This window comes from Oreochromis niloticus, linkage group LG11, assembly GCF_001858045.2.
Source record: "Oreochromis niloticus isolate F11D_XX linkage group LG11, O_niloticus_UMD_NMBU, whole genome shotgun sequence".
Taxonomy (NCBI): domain Eukaryota; kingdom Metazoa; phylum Chordata; class Actinopteri; order Cichliformes; family Cichlidae; genus Oreochromis; species Oreochromis niloticus.
The window spans coordinates 10,640,927-10,663,574 of NC_031976.2; the positions used below are offsets into that span (position 1 = coordinate 10,640,927).

Below are 22,648 nucleotides of genomic sequence, written 5' to 3' on the forward strand. Positions count from 1 at the left end.
TCTGTTCTATACACTTTAAGCATATTATCTGCCATTCACCTCTGTCTGATTTAGGCTCATCAATTTACCTGACACACAAATCTTTGAACTGTGGGAGCAAGTTGGCGTATGTGAGGAAACCCACCCAGGAATAGGGATAACATTCAAACGCCACACAGAAAAAAAAATGTAACTGTGTTAGCCTCAAATAAATGCTGATCTAATGGACAGCAAAGAAATCTTTATTTAAATCTAGTGGGCAAAATCAGGTCCAGCATTACCCATGACTACAACCCCTGTAATAAAGAGAACTCTAATTATGAGATGTATTTATGATACCACGACCACTGAAGCAGTTACAAACAGCACTTGTGTTGCATTATGACAATTAAATGAATCTTGAGAACATTTTCTTCTCCGAATCACAAAAAAACAAATCTAAACAGATGTTATTTTGAAAGCGAGTAAAAAATACTGCTAATATATGCAATTGCTGGGCTTACGCTGACGTGTCTTTGCCATGGAGATCTCAGATTTCTCTTCACATGTCATGTCAGTGATCTTTGCAGCTTCTCTTACACTGCAAAAGACAACATAGCACTTTTAGGACATCTAACTAAGCTGATACAGTGAACAGAACAAAATATACACTTTAATAGTTAATAGGATAATGCACAGTGGAGTATGCCCAACATCAGAAATCATGAAAACAAATTATCAGTTAGAAATAAATAAATAAATGGACTGGTACTTAAAAAGCACCTTTCTACTCAGTTGAACAATTCAAGTACTACTGCAAGTCTCATTCACCTAATCACACACACATTCGTACACAAATTTTATATATGCCTAAGCACTTTATAACATTCACACACACACTCTGATGGATGCATCAGAGGTAACTTGGGGTTCGGTATCTTGCCCAAGGATACTTAAGCATGCGGGCTACAGAAATCAGGAATTGAGCCATCAGCTTTCCAATTGATAGATGGTGCGCTCTACCATCTGAGCCACAGCTGCCCACACAATATGTTGATGTCCTAGAAATTCTTATTTTAATCAAACACACACGTTTACATATTGCAGCCTACACATATACTGCTATTGGCTTTAGATAAAACTCATGAGGGCTAAACCAATGCTTCTCTCACTTCCCATAAAGCCAATTTCAATGTTTACTATGGACCTGTTTAAGGTTAAAACCTCTTGATCAGCTTAGCTTAGTCTTTCAGTATGCAGACTGACTAGATCTACTGCTTTAAAAGTATCATGTGAAGGGATTGTGAATATCAACCTGTTAAGGCTTATTATGTCAAACTTTTCATTAGCTGCGCTAAACCTATAGAGAATGACTAATATTTAAGATACCTTCAGGACTATACTGGCAGAAAATGTAGGACATATTTTACACTGATGTTCTGACAATTTACAAATTCAATATCATTTAGTTGTCCTCTTTTATTTCTAAGTTACCATCAACTGCACTGACAAAATACAAACATCAGTAAGGACGGGCTGCTGGGCATAAGGGAATTGGTTTTTACTAGGTTAACTGCTTGCAAAGGCATCACTGTATAAAGAAGTAAAAATCGCTATAATTAAAAGAAATACCCACATATAAAAAAAACATGATGTATGTCACAAACGAAAACTTAACAAAAAGTTATCAAGAAGCTGAGCAATAAGCTAATGGTAAGTGCTACATTAGCGCTAACAGCTAATCAGCTTTAGGTACTGTGACAAAAAAAAAGAACGAAAAAAAGAACCAAACCTGTGCTTTGTTAACATCAAACATTTATTATTAGTATTATTACTATTTGGTTTTCTTGCTTACCCGTTATATTTTGGAATTGTCACTGGAAGATAGTCCTCATTCAGGCAAGTGGCAACTAAGGGCTGCCACCTGTTAAGCCCGGACGTCCTGCGGTATAATGAGCAAAACTGGTTTGCATACACTCATTGGTTTGTCCCTCTCGCCACCTTAAATGCCCCGTATATCGACCGTTACCTGCAATGTCACTTTCTGACCAACAGATGGCACTCTTACAAATACCAAATCTGATTTGACCGCAATTGTATTAGACGAGTACTTGCGTTCCATACACTGTCCCGCATACGAGTGTGGAGTAATATGTGATTAGTGAAAATAAGGGGCCGTTTGTTTGGTCTGCGTAGTAGAATAAGATGGGTAAATGAAGCCTGTATTTACAGTATTTGTTTCCTTTTTGCTTATTCTTCAAAGGAAATGCCCTTGTGTCTTCTGTTATCATTTACTGTATTTGTCTTTATTGTTTTACATGAGGTATTGATTAAACTGAAAACCAACATTTTATGGTATTTTTGTTATAAGATTATGAATGAACGTTGCATATTTACGCTATGCCCAGCTGACTGTGCATTGTGCTATTTGATAGTTAAAGATTCGGCAACCCTAGCTATAACACTCGTGGTACTCGTGATATAATTGCCTGGTCACTATTACCTTTAAACATGGTTCAGGGCATTACTTGTTTTCTTGCCAGTTTCTTAAGTCATTCTTTAGCTTAACAAGTAGTGCCTGTACTCTTTTGTCCTTTTAACACAAAACACACACACAATAGAGAGCTAATTTTGAGGCAATATAAGGACCACAAGTAAAAATATGTGCCAAGTTTTAGCTTTATATATTAATACAGTGCCATGAAAAATATACTGTGACACTTACCTGTTTCAGATTATATATATTATATATTACATATTACAATAAAAGGTAACTGTAGCAAATACAAACCACATTTTTTAAAGAGTGATTTTTACAGAAGAGGATTAGAGCCACTGAAAAAAAAGTGGGCAGGTCTTTTTTTCTTCTTTTCCAGAATTCTGAGACAAAACTCAGAATTCTAAGAAAAAGGTCAGAATTCTGAGTTTTGTCTCAGAATTCTGAAATTAAAGTCAGAATTCTGACTTTTTTCTTAGAATTCTGAGTTTTTTTCCTCAGAATTCTGACATTATTTTTTCAGAATTCTGAGAAAAAAAGTCAGAATTCTGACTTTTTTCTTAGAATTCTGAGTTTTTTTCTCAGAATTCTGACATTAATTCCAGAATTCTGAGAAATAAAGTCAGAATTCTGAGGTTAAAGTCGGAATTCTGAGAAAAAAGTCAAATTTTTCATTTTAGTACATGCACAGACCACATGTGCATACTGTTGTGCACATAAACTCACAGATGTATATGACAACTCAAATTTGTGGCATTCAAATTTTAAACACGTAATACATTTGTACTTGAGCATCAGCACATGAACTGATGGCCAGACATTCTTCTTGGGGATTTTCTGGTAGAGAACAGAATTCATGCTTCCATTAATTACAGCAAGATGCCCAGATCCTGAAGCAGCAAAGCACCTCTAGACCAAGCCCTAAATCTGAGTTTTTCAGATACTTAGTTGCAGCAAATACTTCATCATTTGCTGCTGGAGATTTTAGGAGGGGAGAGGAAGTGCCTTCAACCCTCGAGTGTGCTTGTGACATGTGGCATGTTTAGAGTTGCAGCGTTTTCATATGAGAAACCTGCAAGGCTGGAAATATAGAACATGAAGCAAATATTTACATTTTTATGGCAGAATTTATGAAGCGTGTGCTATGCATATATTGAGAAAAGGATAATGGGAGTTATGGTGATCGTAACAGTGTGCGAGAAAGTGCACACGCGTTTTAAGACTGTGCTTTTACTTTGAAAGGACTTAAGCAGCGGAGTGACTCCCGGAAGTTTTTGTTTTTCTCACCTGTCAGTTCAGTCGAGACACGGCACCAGTGTCGAGCCTTGTCTCTTTGTTTTCTCCTTGAAACAGCTCTTGTTTTTTCCAAATTAAATGACAGTCCTATGTGGCCAGTCGATACCTAACTGAGGACAGCGTTTAACACGGTAACTGAAAGTCGAGAGTAAAAAATAATCGTCTCCTTTTTCTGCACCTAGCCAGAAGACGTTAGCCAAGCATAGCTAGCCGTTATCATCATAATATATCAATCATTTTGATGCGCGTAGCTGTCGATATGTATTTATGTTTCTCTAAAGACCGTTGCTTAATTGTTGTGTTATTCTTATTGTAGGCTGTTTCACAACCGGACGTCAGGGTTGTTTGGCGTTTGTCAGCACTGTTCGCGGAAGCTAACGGCGTAACGTTAGCTTTGTATACAGGCGAAATTCATTGATTGTTTTCAGAACGATTATAGATGTTTGTTGCTGTCGCTTTGTGTGGAAGATTGTGTTTTTTCAGCTGAGATTAGCTTTTTAGCTGTTAGCTTTCCTGTTTTACATGGAGAAGTCTTAACGGAATTACGTCGCTCTTCTTGCCTTGTTTTGGATTCACGTCCACTTTCGTTTTTAAGTACTTGTTGTGGGTCGCTTTCGCTTTCATGCCGACTGTCGTCAAAGTCATCAGTTTTCCTTTTTCTCTCTCTCTATTTCTCCGTTTCTATTAATCTCCGCGGGTCTAGCAAACTGTTCGGTAACTCTGCTTAAACTTATTTTTCTAAAGGCTTAGGCCTTTAGTGATAAAAACTTGGCTCCTGTGTGTTTGCTGCATCATTGCATGCTGACATCATCAAGAAGCTGCACCGTCTGTGAAACCGAGCTACTCCGAGCAGAAATTATCCAGGAGGGTGTGGGGGATATGTCAAGTAGCTTTACCGAAACACTCATATCGTTCCTGGAAGTCAGCTCTGCTGGCACTTCCTTTAACAAAGGCATTCAAGGCAGTGTGAGATATTTCTTTGTAAATGTGCAGAATTAGTTTCTTTTTGAGAAATTCTTTTTCAGCCTCGCATTCAAACCCATAGGCCAGGAACTTGATGTACACAATGTTAGGTACATGTTAAGGAAATCACACATTGCAAATTGCATTTTTGGGGGGGTAGATCTTTTGTAGACTATTACAGATCTGACTCCTTCTTTATTGTTCAGTGTTGGTAATTGAAGAGGACCTACCTTCCAAGTACATTCGTCCCTGGTGTTAAATCAAAATCATGTAATTCCAGTGTCAAGTGCCCAAGTGTAATAGGAAGCACCAGCACAAAAATTGCATGAAATGTGTGAACGAACTGATTTTGCATGGCAAAATAAACTGAAATGTTTTGCTAATGCTGCTAAAAACCACTCGTTGTCTTTAGGGGTTTTCTGACGTCAACCTCTGGCGGGGCTTTCTTCTTTTGTGAAACTGTGGTTTAAAAAGACCATTGACTGTTAGGAGAATTCTACTTACAGACATTAAATGCCTTATGAATGAATAGAACAAGTTGACAGTGTAGACTGTTGGTTGGATAATATAGAAAATATTTATTTCTTAATATGATAATAAATCTAATATAGTTTGACTTTGTTTTTCTTCACACAAATATAGGATATTTAAAGAAGTTCTTCATGTATCCCCCAGGTCTTCTATCTGCCTCAGAATATGGCCTGTGTAGGTATGGATTCCCCAGCAGTGGATGATGACATTTGCATCCTTAAACATGAGACAGCCTACACCACTGCTGCTGAGAGTCCTGTGTCGGTGTGTGCCGGTGACGAATCGGTCGCCTCCCACTTTGCCCTGGTCACGGCATACGAGGACATCAAAAAGAGGCTGAGAGAGACAGAGCGAGACAATGCCCTGCTGAAGAAGAGAGTGAAGCAGCTTGAAGACAAGGTATAGATGGAAGAGTAGAGTAGGAGGATGGCACAACAAAGGGAAGATGGGGATAGAAAAGAGAGAGAGAGGGACAAAGTTTAAGAACATAGAGCTTATCATGCTGTCTAAACAACCAGAGAGCAATGTTTACAAAGGGTGACCTGTGAACAAAGATGAATGATTTTTCTATTGTGCACAACTTCAGAATGATGGACAAACACAAAATACTTAGAGTTTAGAAAAGTCAGAAAATTTAGCACCTCACTGCAAAAAAAAAAAAAAAGTGTATGCATGTCAGCATCATTAATATTGTTGGTCTGTTGTCAAAACAGAAAAAAAAACAAAACCAACAATGAGAAATAAATGTGCTGTGTTTAAAAAAGAAAGGAGGTCTGGAGAAGTGTGTCTTTGGTAAACACTGTGCTCATATTCAGCAGAGAAGAAGGCTCTTGAAATTGGAATTAAGAACAAAGGATCCAGTAAAACGGATATAATGAGAGAGAGAGTTATTTGAACAGCAAAGGTCTTAATACCAATTGCAGACCGAAGCGAAAGTTGGGCACAACATGTGGGCAGAGCACGAGCTTGTTTGTTTAATATCTGTCAGTTTTAGTTTTATGTGCTGCAGCACTTGGTCCATCAAGATAGGATGTGGTGAGAGGAAAGTGACTTCCTACCGCAAGATTTTAAATTGAACAGTTTTTTTTCCCTCCTCTGCTTTCTTCTCTGTTATTTCTTCTTTCACCACTGTAGCTTTTCAGGCCAGATGCTCATTCATCAGAGGGGCCCCAGTACGTGAACAAGGCCTTCAGTGCTTACCGAGGTATCTATATAGAGAAGGAAGACCTGCAGATGGAGCTTAACAAACTGGTGCGTTTTACTGATTAATCTGAACATCTCATAAACTAACAGTGCAGCCAAGCTTAAAGGCTTAATGTGTTCCAAACCTGACAGTAGCTTATTTTCAAGTATAAGGATAATAAAGAGAGTTTGGTTTTTTTTGCCCACCTGGGACTGCAAAAGTAAGAGTTTGAAACATTGTTTTAAATACACTGACTCTGCCTTCATGCTCTTTGGCTCACTGTCTGTTTTGTTTTTTTGTTTTTTTTTCCTCCGTCAGAAAAGGGAGTCGAGTGAGAGAGAAAGGATTCTGATGGAGCAGCTTCACACCAAAGAGGTGGAGCTGCTTCAGCTGAGGACAGAAATGGACACCAGCCAAGGTACAGGTAGAGTACACAGGCCTGCTGTCTCTGAACTGTTCAGTGGAAATGGTTCTGTCCTCTGATGAAACAGATAATGGACATTTAGAGCACATGAGATTTGGATGAAACACAAGGAAAAGAATCCTGTTCCTGAATTTTAATTATATTAAATTCAAGGACTGAAATTGTTTGATAATTAGCTATGTCGGACAATCGAAGTAATAATCTGCTCTTTAAAATATGTCCATCCATCAATTTTCATGAGTTAAGCCACGGTAGCAATAGAGTATTTCAGCTAGTTCAGACGTCCCTCTCCTGCCACATGTTTTCAAACCATAGAAGCTATATTATCTCTTCTATGAGCTCTTGGTCTACCTTGGGATCACCTACTAGTTGGCTGTTCCGATTATACCTCCAAGCGACAACCTGATGAGAAGTTTGAAAAATCTCAGCTGGCACCTGTTTGAAGTGGAGTTGCAGATACTCTAGTCTGTTCTCGATCTGGATGTCTCACCTGCTTAACCAGCCACCCTTCAGAGGAAAGTAACTTCTCTTATTCTGTAACGGAAGCTTGCGGCCATTAAAGCGCATTAACAGTCATTCATGTTCCAGCATCCCCTGCATTACATCTGACACAGCACCAGCGCTTCTGTCAATCCATTTTATGCTCAGTCATGAACATGGCATGGTTCTCAGATTCTTTACTCAAACACCAGTTGTTTTGGTAGCCTCTTATTCTACCCACTTCACACTGAAAACCATTGCAGGCAATGTTGAAGGTCTGACGAAACCAGCAAAATCGTATCATTTTCAAATAACGAGAACTAATTGTAATATCCCAAAGGGTACACTTACATCCTCCTAGAGCTGAGAGGGCCCCTTGACATCCAGAATGTGATTAGTAACAGAGTAAAAAATACATTTATTTCAACACTTTTATCTAATACAGTACTGGAAGAATAAATAGTGTCATATAGTCAGTAGGGGAAAAAATCCAGCAACCTGATTTAAATGATATGATAACATTTTTGTGTTGCAATACTCTAAGTACATTTGGCATTTTTGTGGTTATATATAACATATATGTTGATTCAAGTACAACTTAAATACAGGACAGGCTTGAGTATTTTGACTCATGTGCCATTCTCCTTTACTTCCATACTGTCTAATTCCTCGACTTCAGAATCAGGTTTTCCTAAAATATTTCCATTAGGCTTTTCTATTAAAATGTAAATGTAAAATTTGGCTCTATGATTAAACTGATGTTGAAATATTTGGTCGGTAAAAGTGTAAAAGTCAGTGTCTTTAATTAATTAGGCCTTTTGTACCATTTGTAACACAAATTCCATCTGTTTTTCTGCGTGCTTGTCCACAGTGATGAAGAGCCTGAACAGCTCTCAGGACTCCTGGCCGGTGGAAAGGCTCAACACTGAGCTAAAGATCCACAAACTGCAGGAAGAGCTGGAGAGGGTGACACTGGAGAACAATCGGCTACTAGAGAGAAGTGCGGTGAGTGAAACAGGGGAAGAAAGAGTTTCAGAGAACAGGATAGACGGAGGGGGGACTTGAGATGAGAGACGCTCTTCTGGCATAAAAAAAGGAGGAGAAATCGGTAGAGGTGTTAGCGCAGAGGGAGACAGGGTGACACAGTAGTGAAGACGAAGCCAGGGTGGGTATGCTACATCTTTAACAGTTGGGAGATGAACTCTTAAAAGACAGACGGACATAGGTGTGAGTTGTTGTGGAGTGGAGGATGCAGATTTGTTTGTTTTTTGGGGGGGGGGGGGTTGTCAGAAACAACCAAGAGACTGCACCTCCACTCTCTGTTTTGCATAACTTAACTCTGTTTTAGGGGGAGCCGCATGGCCTTAACGGACCAGACTTGGACCAGACCTGTGATGCAAAGTATAATGCAAGGTATAGTGTTTTATGAATATCATTAAAAAGTGCCCAACCATAATTTCTATAATCTTTAGTTACAAAGCAACTGTCAGTAGATGGGAAGTCTTGCCTAAAGCACAGTCTTATGCAAAAAATCAGTTTTAAATGATCCGCCCTGATGAAACTACAGAGAATCAGGTAGGAACACTGTTTACACGAAACTACAGAATATACTGTTTTTATGTCTTTGCTTTGAAAGCTAAAGCTTGTGAATGCAGTGCTCTGTATGGCCACAGTTTCAATTGTACTTGTCCTGTTTGGCCACTAGAGGAGGGTGCAGCGTTATGAATCTGCTCATCATAGACTGCATGCATGTCTGCAGTATGATGTGTAGGTAACCTCAAAATTATATGAAGAGCTAGACCCTAAACTTGGGTGCTCAACACAAGTCAAATTTAAGTCCAGAATTTTGACATGCATAACGTCTGTATGGAATTCATTTTGTTAACATTTATTAAAAAAGAAAATTTTATAATTTGTCTACCTTTTTAATTATTTTAAGCACCACAAAAACCTGTAGTTTTTCCGCCATAGGCTTTCTGTTCATGTTTTTTGCTGTGTGAGGCGGGTGTTAGGTCTCAAAACAAGTGCTGATAGATTTTGCATCTTTATAAAAGGTGTGGATAAGACTGTTTTGTAGACGTTGCCATCCTTAAATACATCACTGTTTTTATTTCTTTTTGTTTGTAATACAGATAAGGTTATTGGCTGATTAAACATCAAATCGACCAATACTGTCTGAAGCAGTTCTGTTGTTGTTTTTCCTCTTAAGTATTGTCTGACTGTATTCAGTGATATTAATTGTGTTAGCAAAGAAGCACATGATCACCTTAGTATGTCTATAATTTATTTAATAAATTAATCTTATATGTACATTTAATCCACTAATTTTGACTAAAATTGACATGATGGGTGCCATTTTGACATTGTGAAATTTCAGTGAACAGGTGAATTTGACTTCAGGATAAGATTCTTCTAAATTATTTCCTTTTCCTGAGCGTACTCTATAGCTGCTCATGATATTTACCACAAGATCCTGTCTGACAGTTGGGTGTTTCTAACACCAGCTTTGAGGAAACTTGCATTTAAGTGAAATGCTTTGTTTATTGTGTAGGGAGAAGAGCATGCAGCAGACATACAAAGCTCTGTGTTCTGAGGTCGGCCGTCTCCATTCAGAGCTGAAGCACCAAACAGGCCTGATTAGGAAACTCAGGCCACTGATCAGTGAGACGCGACAAGGTGAGGCACATCTGCAGAAATGTGAGTGAGCTCAGGATTGCGCCACAGTTGGTATCTGAATACAAATCATCCCATGCTTAATGTCTGTTTCAGTGTGTGTGATAATCAACTGTGCTCCACTGCATCCTTTTCACCCAACCTCAGCTCCTGTACAGTGAGGAGTCTCCTTTATAGCATTAATGCATTGTCGTGTAGGTCACCACCCAAATGAACCTCCTAAAAGCAACCATAAAAAATGTATTCAGTCTCTTCATGTCTTTACCCTAAAAATAATTGACATTTATATCATTCCCTTCAGAAACCAGGTAATACTTTTTGTTTGTTTTATTTGACATTTTCTTAAATATTTATCCTGTTCTTATCATATTTCATTTTTTCCCAATATTTATATATTTTATTTAAGCTTTTGCATTTGATCTGCTTTACATCTGATTCAACCTCAGTGTGTTTTTCATTCTTTTCCCCATGCCATTATATTAGCAAAGCAGAGTCCACCTCCCATAGAGGGCCCTTAAAAAGAAAAACTCAAACCCTACATTGTTGTTGTACGTCACATCTGCACACACATGCAGTTCTTACCCAAGCCCCTTAAAAAAGCTTGCAACTTATTAAAGAAGCGAGGACAAATGATGAAAGATTAAGAAAACAAATTGCAACAATTGTATGTAGATGTAACTACAGAGTTAATTAATAGAGAGACAAACACATTTAGCTGATCTAACACTGTTAATGAGCACTTGAAGTAATTACAACAGGGAAACTAATGAACTGCTTCTGTTCAGTAACGGGAGTGTTTTTTTCCCCCTCCCAAGAAGTTTTCTCCTCCTGCTTCTTTTTGCAGTTTGTATAAGAGTGTGATAAGACTGTGGATATTATCAAAGTCCTCCAACACTTTGATAAAGGACATCATGAAATGGTCTATCCTTCCATTCCCCTCCCTCTGTGATGATGTATGCTACCCTAGGAGGGATTACCTCTGTTGTCGATTCCCTCGGAGTGTCAGAAGAGGAGACCAGGAGGTGAAAATTAGAACGAAATATGGCAAGAAAATAAATCTTGCCCTATTTATTCCACTGAATAAGAGGGTAATCCTGTAACTTAGATGAAGCAGATGGAGTGAAATGAGGAAAGCAGGAGCGGCAAAAGAAATGGAGCGGGGTAGAGGGAGGAGGGGGGTGTGCTATGTATTTATTCAGTCATACTGTGTATCTGTATTCTTCTAATGTTCCTCCTTTGGAATCACTTTTATTCAAATCCTAGACTCAGGAGACCATCTCTTGGAAGCATAGCAGGGAGGGATGGATGGATAGATGTGTGGATGGAGAGAGGTATGGAAAAAAAAAAAAGCAGGAGCAGATACTCTCATTTAAACTTTATTATTCGCTCAAGATGATGATTTGAAAGCAAAGCAATGATGTGTCTGTGTGAGATTAGGACATGTGATTTGTGTAAGGATATGCTTTGTATGAAATGAAAGAAAATGTGTTTGTGCGTTCAGGTCTGTTTAGGTTTTGTTCTCGAGGACAAAATCTAATTATTGCTTTTGTTATTTACTGATTCCCAAGCGGTGACTTTTACATGGTGCAAAGGTTTCATTGTGGAACTCGCCGCCTGCTGCACAGGGTGCGATTTTTACTCCGGTTCTGTTTTTACACTGAGGTCTATTATACAGTTAGAGATCAGAGCTTAGTTTTTTTTTTAACCGCTTTAGAAACCAAAGTTTAATCCACTTGTTAAAAAAAAAGAAAAGAAATACAGACTTGTTATCTCAGTGCTAAATTTAAAAAAAAAAAAAAAAAAAAAAAAAAAAAAGACATGTTTAGCTGGGTGAGGAAAGAGCATTTCATTTGTGCTGCCGACATCATTTAGTTAAAATGACAGAAAACACGCTATTTTTATTTGCTAAAGAAATTCATTAAAACAACCACCTTTACTGTCTAGTAAAACACTGCTAATAAGCGCAATAATTTTTTTTTTTTTTTAAAGTTCCCAGATTTACTAAAATAAACCATCTTGGAGTCATGCAGGGTTTTGCAAATTTATAGCATTCAGCCAAAAATCACCACTTAAGATCTGTCAGATCGGTTAATCTTTATTTAATATTTCCAACGTCATGGAAGGCTCGCCATTCTAAATATTAAGAACCATTGGTCTAAGTGACATATCGCATGTAAATATGTATAATGTGAAGGCAGGCAGCATTTGTTTATTCGTTATGTAAGGATTTCAGTACCTGGCGGTGATGACTGAAAGCTAGTAGTGTCGCTAAATCAACAGTGAACTTTGTTACTGAAGTATCACCAAAATGATAGAAAAGGTAATTAAATCAATTGCCACTAATATCTGTGCTTCTTTTACGGACATTGCCACAATCCATGCAGTGATTGTCTGTGCAGGTCTCACTAGATAAATGCAGTTTTGTGCAACCACATCTAACGTTTGATTGTCTTTTACCCTCGTTTTTCATCCTTTTTTTTCTTGCACCCACCCTCCTCTCTTCCTGCAGCTGCCTCAACAGTTCCCGTCCAGTGTCTGGACGACGTGGAAAAGAACAACCACCCCCCAGTTCCTCGGCCATCAGTGCCTCGTCCCCCAGCGCCCCCCACTGCCCTCATGCTCTGGCCGCCCCTGCCCCCCACCGGCTGCCCCTCAGGCACCCTGCTGCCAGATAGTCTGAGGGAGGAATGCTGGTACAACGGCCCCTGGCCCCACCAGAGTTGTACGGGAGAGGGTCTGGTTGGGAGCGACGCCTGCTCCGTTGTACTGCCCCCGCCTCCCCTGAACCAGGCCTCTCTGGATGACAGTTCACGATCCTTCCCCAGTCCCCCAAAGCCCAGTGACGCCATGTTCTGGGAGGGACACTCCGCTGCGTCCAACTCCTCGTCCTCAATGGGAAACTGCAGCCCCAGGAGCCCTCCCCATACAGATTGGGCCAAGCCTTATTAAGAAGTACAGTGGGAGAACAGATGATTAATAATTTATTGGAAGATAAATAAATGGTAGAAATTTGATGGAACGTAAACAAATGGAACAATGACTAAACTCTCCAACCCTGCCACATAGCTACCACCTTACCTGCCTTAACGTGATAAGACCACTTTTGTGGGGCGGATGAGACTGGACCTCCTGGTTGTGGGAACTAAACGAGGCCAGATGAGGCCTTTTTCTTTTTTTTTTGAGGTAAAGACTTTAAACTCATTTATCTGCCATCTCTGCTCACCGCATCGGTGAACATTTCTGACTTTGCAGAGAAAAAGTTGATGAGAAATCCTCAACAGAATAGTTCGTCCATGTTTGTGTCCTTGTATGCGCATGCATAACTGTGTGCAAGTATGCATACAAGCAGTTTAATTTGTGTGTGAGCACATGCGCGTGCGTGCGTGTGTATATTCACATTCAACAGTGTGCCTGTATCTGTATTTCATCATAGGGCCTCTTCCACCATAAACTGTGGCTGTTGATCACTGGAGCCACAGCATAGTGCTAGAATTTGTATAACTGTACTTCCTCCAATGCAAGTCTTTTTACATTTGATCACTGTAAATTACAGAAGGTATGTAGTTCCATGTTTGTCTAATGGTCATGTGAAGGAGATGTGTTGGTAGGAGGAGTTGATGTGTTTGTTTTTGTACGGTGAAGACAGACATACATACACTGACTGTAGGATAATTACAGGTTTTGGTTCCAAATTTGAAATGCTAATTAAGTTTTCTTTTTACTGAAGCCCTTGTGGATTAATATCAAAGTAATCTACCCATGCTTACTGAATCTGCCTTTCCTTTTTTGGGGAATTTGCCTACTTACTTTATCTAAACATATAAGATCTTAATCTAATAAAAGGTATTGCTTTCTTAACTATGACCCCATCATAGGTGACAGAGAAGGTTCAATGATTTCTCATAACCTTCACAACTCAAGTCTGTCTGGTATCTGACAACACCATCTATTGTGTTGCTTTCTTTTTTCACCTCTGAAGTGACATGTAGATGTAAGGCTGTGAATTGCTGGTTTCTTAGCACGCCATTTATTTTGAAGGACTCGCGGAATGCGCCGCATACACTAGGCACACATCATTTTGAACATTAGAAAATGTGAACTATGCACTGTGCTGATTGTTAATCCTGCTGTTTAGCACTGAGGGTAGTCTCTCACTGGTCTCCCAAGAGTGAAAAAGTAAAAACTAAGGGCACTGAATGATTTTTAGACCAAATAAACAGAAGAAACAGAGAAAAATGTGCATATCTGTATAAATGTATATGGTGGGCTTCAGTACTCTGCCAAACATGGTTATACACTCCAAAACATAGCTTTTGCTTTTTCTCCCCCAAGATGCTGATATGTCTAAGAGCTACCTGTGCTGGGGGCAACACAATAATATAATAACCTGATTAAATATGAGATGTGACTTAACAAATAGGTGCACAAAGCACAAAGGCCCATGGGTAAGTTTCTTTCTTTTAGTTTTTTCTTATCTGTATCATGACTGTGGTCTTTTGTTCTTAATTTCTAAGAAATGTTATTTTACAGCAGTAGTTTCATACTTCTGTAAACAATTTGCAAACCAAAATGCAATGTACAGTAGATATGGATTATATTTTAGATTTACTGCACTTCCAACTGTTTGTAAATGTGATCGAATAAATGAATGAAAGGAATCGACACCGTGAGGTTGCGCTGTTTTCATTTCAAGCATGACGTTATGTGGTTTATTAAAACTGAACACATAAAGCTACAATGGTGAAATCATTTTTAAAGCTAAATATCTGCAAAGGGACAGCAAGCCCTTTTCGTTACCACAAAGCCTAAATGATGAATTGACACATCCATGTTAAAAAAAAAAAGTTGTTTTTTTCTAAATTATCTTAAATTTGAAATCCTGCATCACGATTTCAAACAAAATTTTAGTTTCTAGAGACTAAATTTTTCCTGTAGAGGTGTGGAGGGGAAAAAATGTTAAAAAATAATAGAATTTTACACTGTCAACCTTAATCCCAGGCTATTGTCATGTTAAACATGGTCATGTTTGTAATGCAATTAGTACGTAAGCAGTTCTAGATCATACACAATACATGCTTATGCTGGTTGCTAACGATAAATTGGTTCTTATTATAAACATAACAAAAAAATTATTAATGGAAAAAAAAAAGAAGTATGCCCTAAACTTAATTTAGCCAGTGGAGGTAAAAGAACATAAACTGAGTCAGCTGTAGCTTTTCTTTTTTTTTTTTTTTACAATTTTACAGTTAGTCTGGTTGTCCTGTTGGTCCTGCTTTTGAATGCACTAAATAAACAAATTAAATTTTCATTTTACTGCTGAAAAATGCAAACCATCATAAAAACACATCTTTTAAGTCTGACGGAGTTAAGCAGATATTAAACCTTTAATCAGAAACATTTCATGTTGACTGTCCTTTACATGTAAAATACACTTTACTGCTTTCAAAATATTTATTATTTGCAACAATCACATGATCACACAGGGTTTTATTATTACCTCCAAGTTAGTGTACAAATCCCTTTGATTTCCATTACTTTTTTTTTTAAAATCAAATCCTTTGTAAGTTAATACACAACAACTTCTGCAGGTGAATTTCAAAGCTGTGGGTCCAGCCAAAGGCAACTGAGCAGATTCGTCACTCGTGCCGTCACTGCAGGAGCAATAGACACATGTTCAAGTGGTTCAACAGGTGCAAAGCATCCCTCAGTTTACAGCTGCGCACCATGTGCTGCCCTGCACTGAAACTCTTCCAGGTGGCTACTATATCATGGTACATTCACATATTTGTGGCATTCTGATCACTCTTTATGATCCAAATAATTTCACTCACCTTTTCCCCACGTATAAGCATGTAGCTTTACAAGAAATACAACCACTTGTCCATAGCACTGCCACGTATCCTGCAGTTCTGGGTAGAGCGCAAGTCTGTGTACACTTTAAAAATAAAGCTTGTTGTGTTGTTTTTTTACATGCTAGTCGGAAGTTTTTGTTTCGTGTTCTTGGCTGGAATCCCCGTCCTCTCAAATTCCAGCTTCTCTCGAATGTACTCCTGCTTGCACTCTTCGAAAAACGCGGGGTCCTGGTAGCTGGTGGAACACAAAAGGTAGACCTTCATCACTGATGGCGACCGGAAGGTTTTGAGATTACTAAGACTTTACAGGCGGCAATTCAGAGACTCAACAGGGGTGGGAGAGAGTAGGCAAGCGTGTGTAAAAGCTACTGGCGTGATTCTGTTATAACACATGGGGAGCCACCTTTCTATATGAGTGTTGTCGCACAGTACTCACTGTCGTGTCAGACATTCCTTCAGGGCTGCGTTCTCCTCTCGACACTTAAACACCATGAAGAAACCAGATTCTTTACAGCAGTGACTGAAGGCTGGAGGGAGGGGGAGAGGAGTGTAGAAGTCAGAAAGGACAAATGAACAAAAGAAAAAGGGAAACTGGCTCAATGCGTACAGTAACCTCAAAACAAAAATCACAATTAAGAGCCTGCCTTTTTACCGCAAACAAGAAAACGAATAGCTACGAGCAAACCAAGACGGGTCCCATCTCCACGAGAAGGAACCCAGTCAGAAGTCACCCTGCCAAGCCTCTTATCAAACCGAAACCCATGTTTCCTTGTTCATATGAGGACTGAACTTAACCGTACTATCCACAGAGTGGTTATATCTGTGGTTGCACTGTTCCCACATTAGCCCTGTAACAGCCATCCCACCATCCTCAAATATACACACGTCTATGCCCCCAAGAATTAAATATAGGTAATGCTACACTGAACACGGTGCCCAGTGAGGCCTGGAGATAGACATGGTTATTTACAATAACGGAACAAGTAAATGGAGCTTTTCCAGAAATCATAGACTAGATATTATCAGAAATGTTAAGTTTAAGAATTGCTGTTTTACTAGATGCGTTCAACCTTTGCTACCTTCCTTCTTCTCTGGGCAACATCAATTGCTGGTGCCTGTGCCCGAAAAATAAAACTGGAGCCCAAAACGAGAAGCCCTTCTTCTATAAAGATGCAACAGTGACTTCATGCCCCTGTTAGTGGTATTTTCCACATTAAACGCACTGAACAAGGTGTCGACGAGTGAGTCTTCACCTTGTTAGCAAGCTCTTTCTCGAGGCTTTAATTAAAACCACTGCCCCTGTGTCCCCTTCAAACAGCTGACATCGTAATTACCTTCATCGGTGGCATCAGTATGGTTATCACACACTCTTTCACGAGGATGCAGACTAACTGCAAAACCAATTTAGAGAAGCAGAACTGTGCGACTAATCTAATCAAAGAGCGCCTCATCCCTGTCCCACGGCGCTAATAGAGGCTGCGTTTCTGATCGCACATGAATAGTTAGGATAAGGAGACGAATCTACGAGACTGGTTTCATGCGAAAAGAGGCCCTTCTGAAGAAAAGTGTGATGCCACCTTCGCTTTGAGGTCGTTCGGTTTGCCATTTTTACCGACGCAGAAGTGGCAGTTAGTGGAAAGCAGAAGCATGAGGCTTGAACATTTCGGGAGACTTGGTACTTTAGAGGAAGATGTGGTGTAAAAAGACCTTATACATAATTAGTTATGGCAGAAAATAAATGTTAGGATGTTGAGCAGGATTTATTCATTTCTAACCGACAAAATGAAAAACCTATTCATTCATTCATTTTTGTTTCCCCACCTTTCCTCCACATTTTTGATTTTGTGATCCGGACTTTAAATTTAAGGAATTCAATTAGCAGCCAATCACTTCTCTGCAAAAACACAACAGTAATCAAAATGAACATGGGGGGGTTGTTCAACAAGTTAAGACTCTGAAAGGCATGTGAGTCCTGACGTGAATCATCAGCGTAGTAGGAAAACTCATCAGGTGAAACTACAAAAGGAGTTCTGTACAGGTCAGTGCTACATATCTGCGCGAACAACAAAGCCTACAATACACAACTGTGGGGTGTGCAGAGGCATATATGCAGATACCAATAACACAGGAAAACATACTTGTAGATTGTGTTGGGTTTTTTTTTTTGGCACTGTCTTTGTAAAACACAATCACAGACGCACACACACACAGGAGCCCAGTAGTGCAGACACAAACAGACAGAATAGATGATTGAGGGCGGAGGATGAAGGTGTGAAAATGAGTGGGACGAGAAACTTGTAATGTGAGGGGGGTTTCCACTACCCACAGCCCAGCCATGTATGTCCCATCACCTCTGTCTGCCTCCTCGTGTGAGCAGTACACCCTAGCTCATAGAAGCTGTCATCAGATTTCTAAAAACCACATAAAACCGTGACTGTCGGGCTGATGTGTTGCTGCAGTAAACGGGGCACACTGGAGCAGAGGTGCAGCCAAGTACGTGCGTGCGTCTGTGTAGATAAAGAGGCAACTGCCGTCATGCCAATTAGCCTGCTACTCAATACTGGAAAGAAGAAGAAGGGTCTGATTCAAGAAGGTCAAGAGTAAAGTAAATTCCTGAGGAAGGAAAGATGCAGTGTTGCAATATGACACAAAAATGGGGGCAGCAACATGCTACGCCACATGCAGTCCCCATTTTGAAGAACAACGTTTTACTAACACTCTAAGTTTATGCTTCCATTCCTGAAGCCTCTCTCAGACTCTTTTCTATCAGTCTGATGGCGTCTAAATGTTTTGCTGTCATGTTTCAATGAGCTCCCCGAGGCCTCAAATACAAAGCAAGATACCCCTCTCATCTGGCTTTACTTAACATAAGAAACAAGGCTAAGTGGTCACGCGAAGGTGATTATTCTCCAAAAGTTGTTTCTGTTCATTGGGTTGTAGCGTTTTCTGTGCGAGAAATGTTTCGTCACTCATCCAAGTGACTTCTTCAGTCTCAGCTGACTGCAGGATTCCCCAATCTTATAAACAGTACATTTGCATAATGACTGAAACCAGCCCACTGAAGGAACAATGGGCTGGGAAGTCAGCGAAACGTTTCTCCCACTGAAAACGCTAAGTCCAGATGAACAGAATAAACTTTCGGAGATTTACTTACCTGGATGATTGAGCATCCATCAAGACGAAGGTGATTATTGATATTAAGTCAGGGAGGAAAGCCAGGGTTTAACAATCTAGCTACGAGCGCATTCACACTAAAGGTGTGGCGCTGACAGCATCTGACCAATAAAAATGGAGAGCCTGACTAGCAGGTGAATAGCTGACTTTACAAAAGAAAGATAAAACTATAATATTAAGATTTGTTAGAGAGCACAATTCATGACTCAATCGCAGCAACTCATCCAAGTGCTAAAACAGCAGCAGGCGCAGACCATGTTCGATGGCTGGTACTTTTCATGAAACGATGTGTTCATTTTTACGCCAAATATAACAGGACTCAAAAAATTAAAAAGTTTAATTATGTTTCGCACAGGGCCAGGTAGGTTTGGATAGATTCCCTAACCCTGCTAGAGCACAGGATAGGTCTACAGCACGTTACCACGGTGATGTACCCAAGTAAGGAATGATCGCCTTCATAAAACAGAAAAACAAAGGTTAACCTTGAAGTTACTTGAACCAGCCCAAATCATGCTTCACACAGACCTCTGATCAATTCTGTGTAAACAATGAAACACCAATGTCCCGGCATGTCTCCTGTGCATACTGCTGAGTTGCTAAGCTAACCACTGTGTAACATGAACAGCATTAACACGTATGCTACAACATTTTACCTCACCCTCAGTGTCTGCAATGACATCAAGTCATTTCTCTAAAAGATTGATAGATTGTGTTCACATTAACACGAGGGCCACATACAGCTCACTTTGATTTTAAGTGGACCGGACAGGTGAAACTCCCTTTTCTCTCAGTGCAAAGAAGCTACATATCTAAATGTTTTTCTACGTGATAAAGAAAAAGCTGCTGTGACATGCTGTCAGCATGAGTCTTTGGACTTAAATTGTAAGAAATTCATGTGTAAATTACATAAATGTTTCTGTTTTTCAAAAGGTTATAATTTGTGAATAGCAGGAGTTGGGCTTTCTTGTCAGGGATAATTTTTTGGGGGGGAAAACACCCCAAAACAGTGGCCAACAACACTGTATGCAATGGCAGACTGGTGCCTTATTAGCAAGGAAATAAAGCAGAAAGTAGAGACTTCTGATGGGAAACTAGTCTTGAAGCACACAGAGAGATAGAGCTGTGCAGGAAGTGCGATTTTATCGTGGTGGAAGCAAGACAGCAAAAGTAAGTGAGGATTCATTATAATGTTTCTTTAAACACGAAGCAGGGTTTTGGTCTTGTTTTGCTGCTGGTCAGGTAAATTTTGTTCGGAGAGTGAGGAAACCTGCAGGTTCTGGAATCTGGGAGATGTTGGCTTTCAGCACCTGACGGCATGTTCATGTACATGTCGTCGGGTGAACGGGGGGATTCACCCTTTGGGTTTACATCTTTTTGTGGAATCTGTTTACCTGCTCTTTAATCGTTTACTATTTTAGCTGTTTGGTGATTGTTGAAATTGTTTTGTAAGCTTTTAGCTGAGATTCTGACATTTCTATGGATACCACACGGGTCTATATTAAAATAACAGATCTGGTGGCAAATCCCATTAAAGCAGATGATCTCCCTCTTGCCTCTGTTACTGGGAGCATTGAGGTTTATTGCTTAATTACTTTGTGTAGTATGAATGGCCATAAGGGAGGTTTTTATCAGTAGGAAAAGCTGTAAAACTTTTGAAAATACAGTTAAAAGTCCAAAATTTCTGCTTGTCCTTGATTGTGGTGAGCAGCAGATCAAACAAGTTAAGAATTATAAATTGCTTCAAGCGCACATTCAGGCCTGTGAGACACTCAGAAACCCAAGATCACTGAAATGCAGCCAGATGCTGCTCACTTTACGTTTTCACTCATTTCTTCACTTTTTCCTGACATGCTTGCATTTAAATCCAGCTTCGCTGTGTCTCTGTGTACATGGCCTGAACCACTACACTTGCTGTCTTCAGAACTTGCCCTCCTTCTTTCTTTCATATAATGGTATAATCCCAATCTGCCTTTGCGTGTGACTGGCCGCATGGTTTGCCCAACAAAATAAAGTCTCTCTTGACATATGAAATTGTATTGCGGGCCATATGTTTGACAACCCTGCATTAAAAGACAAATTAAGAACAGCAATGTTACACCCTTCCCTCTTTCCAGATACTCTGGCGTGATTGGTGATTGTAAATTTGCCATTGGTGTGAATGTATCTCTCTGTGTTAACCTTCTGATAGACTGGTGACCTACACATGGTATATGTGGACTCTCACTTTTTACTTTGGTTTTGATAGAACTTGAGATATTTTAGGTACCAATGCTCACTGTGCAACTGAATCACTATAGTATCACCATGAACCAGGATATACCCAGGGCCTGAAGATAAAGCAGCTACCAGTACATCCATTGGTTACAATACATTTTTATTTTTAACCTATACCTTTCCGACTGTGGCAAATCAAAATAATTTAGAAAAACAAAACAAAAAACAAGGTAGACAAGTTAGACTGAATTACTTCCATTTCCATCTTACTGCCAATTGTGAAATTAGGCAAATGTTGATGTTTGTCCTCGTTTTCTTGACTAGCATCACAGTGTTATAGTTAGCAAGTTGAATTTTCAAACTTTTCTAGTCAATCCCAATCAAAGCTCCTGGTACTCTGGTTCTTACTGAAGACCAAAGAAGTCTCTTTAAGGCACAGATTTAACCAAGATCTCTGCTTTTCTAACAAACTAACAACAGTATGACATAAGGCAGTGGACACACACACGTTTTAATGATGGCTGCTTTCCATTTGGGTTCAGAGTTGTATGCTGGTTCACTCTAATGGCTTACTGTAACACTCAGGTGAACTGGCATATGTTTCTTAACTGTGACAGTTCAAAACGGCCTCCTTAAAAAGGGACCCTGCTGTGTAAACTCGATTCCTGAGCGACACTTTAGTGTGGACAGGAGAAAATCCCACCTTCAACCTTGTCAGCACAGAGCTCCTTGGCTTTCTCCCTCATCTTCTTGGGGATCAGCACATCCTTCTCCACATGCCTCAGATGGGTTTCCTCTGACACGGCAGAGCAAAGCAAATATGAGTATCACCAAGTAAGCATCACAATAAGCATCAACCGCATCAAGCCTACTGAATATGCTTTCTGTTAATTATCAGAGGTGTACGTGGGAGACATGCGTGCTTGTGCTCAACTGTCGTTAAACGCGGATTACCGCACGCAGCTAAAGGCGAGGCATGTTTGGGACCATTAACTGAGACGCTAGACACAGAAGTTCTCATTTATGAGTAATTAACTCAGCATTTTCCTTCAAAGTCGCGACAGCCTCTTTAAGTGCATTTAGCTAACGTTATTATAGCGTCTCAGGTCCATTACAGTTCAATACAGCCAATAAAGACCGACCTAACTCGGACAGCTTATATTAAAAGTATGCCACGAAATACACGAAAAGCATTTGAGTGCATTACGGTATTTAATACCTGCATTTGTTGCCTCCATTGTGATGACTTTTCTTAAAACATTACCCCCACTGAATCAATGTGACCTAGCTCGCGAACGCTCAAAACACTTCCGCTGACGTAGTATGGTGGCCTGAAAAACTGCAATTCCCAGAGTCACTCTGGGCGTCGGAGAGCGAGCGGAGAAGCAGGAGGCTACAGGTGA

At 39.7% G+C, this 22,648-nt stretch overlaps 2 protein-coding genes across 4 annotated transcripts; one reads left to right on the plus strand and one right to left on the minus strand.

The window, feature by feature from the left end:
• The first annotated feature begins 3,714 nt into the window (after positions 1 to 3,714).
• azi2 (5-azacytidine induced 2) lies at positions 3,715 to 14,669 on the plus strand. 2 transcript variants are annotated; one of them, XM_005450585.4, is made up of 8 exons: positions 3,715 to 3,882; positions 5,390 to 5,644; positions 6,380 to 6,496; positions 6,747 to 6,852; positions 8,204 to 8,337; positions 8,681 to 8,745; positions 9,884 to 10,008; positions 12,515 to 14,669. In XM_005450585.4, the coding sequence occupies exons 2-8, from the start codon at positions 5,411 to 5,413 to the stop codon at positions 12,952 to 12,954; spliced, it is 1,221 nt and encodes a 406-aa protein (XP_005450642.2). In that variant the 5' UTR covers positions 3,715 to 3,882; positions 5,390 to 5,410; the 3' UTR covers positions 12,955 to 14,669. The 2 variants fall into 2 exon arrangements, with proteins under 2 accessions (XP_005450642.2, XP_003443777.3); XM_003443729.5 differs by having other exon boundaries at positions 3,716 to 3,882; positions 6,747 to 6,846.
• A 684-nt stretch (positions 14,670 to 15,353) lies between these two features.
• cmc1 (C-x(9)-C motif containing 1) lies at positions 15,354 to 22,648 on the minus strand. Of its 2 annotated transcripts, XR_265994.4 has the most exons (5): positions 22,465 to 22,648; positions 21,949 to 22,041; positions 16,294 to 16,384; positions 15,837 to 16,092; positions 15,371 to 15,656 (listed from the first exon to the last, which is right to left on the minus strand). XR_265994.4 is itself a non-coding variant. In XM_003443662.5 (4 exons), the coding sequence occupies exons 1-4, from the start codon at positions 22,481 to 22,483 to the stop codon at positions 15,972 to 15,974; spliced, it is 324 nt and encodes a 107-aa protein (XP_003443710.1). In that variant the 5' UTR covers positions 22,484 to 22,648; the 3' UTR covers positions 15,354 to 15,971. The 2 variants fall into 2 exon arrangements, 1 of the variants encoding a protein (XP_003443710.1); XM_003443662.5 differs by having other exon boundaries at positions 15,354 to 16,092.

Coding starts and splice junctions, on each gene's coding strand:
- cmc1 (XM_003443662.5), bottom strand. Junction 16,385..21,948: donor CTGTGCTGACAAGGTTGAAG/GTGGGATTTTCT, acceptor CCCTCCCTCCAG/CCTTCAGTCACTGCTGTAAA. Junction 16,093..16,293: donor AAGGAATGTCTGACACGACA/GTGAGTACTGTG, acceptor GTGTTCCACCAG/CTACCAGGACCCCGCGTTTT.
- azi2 (XM_005450585.4), top strand. CDS start 5,411: ATGGCCTGTGTAGGTATGGATTCCCCAGCAGTGGATGATGACATTTGC. Junction 6,853..8,203: donor GGACACCAGCCAAGGTACAG/GTAGAGTACACA, acceptor GCTTGTCCACAG/TGATGAAGAGCCTGAACAGC. Junction 10,009..12,514: donor GATCAGTGAGACGCGACAAG/GTGAGGCACATC, acceptor CTCTTCCTGCAG/CTGCCTCAACAGTTCCCGTC.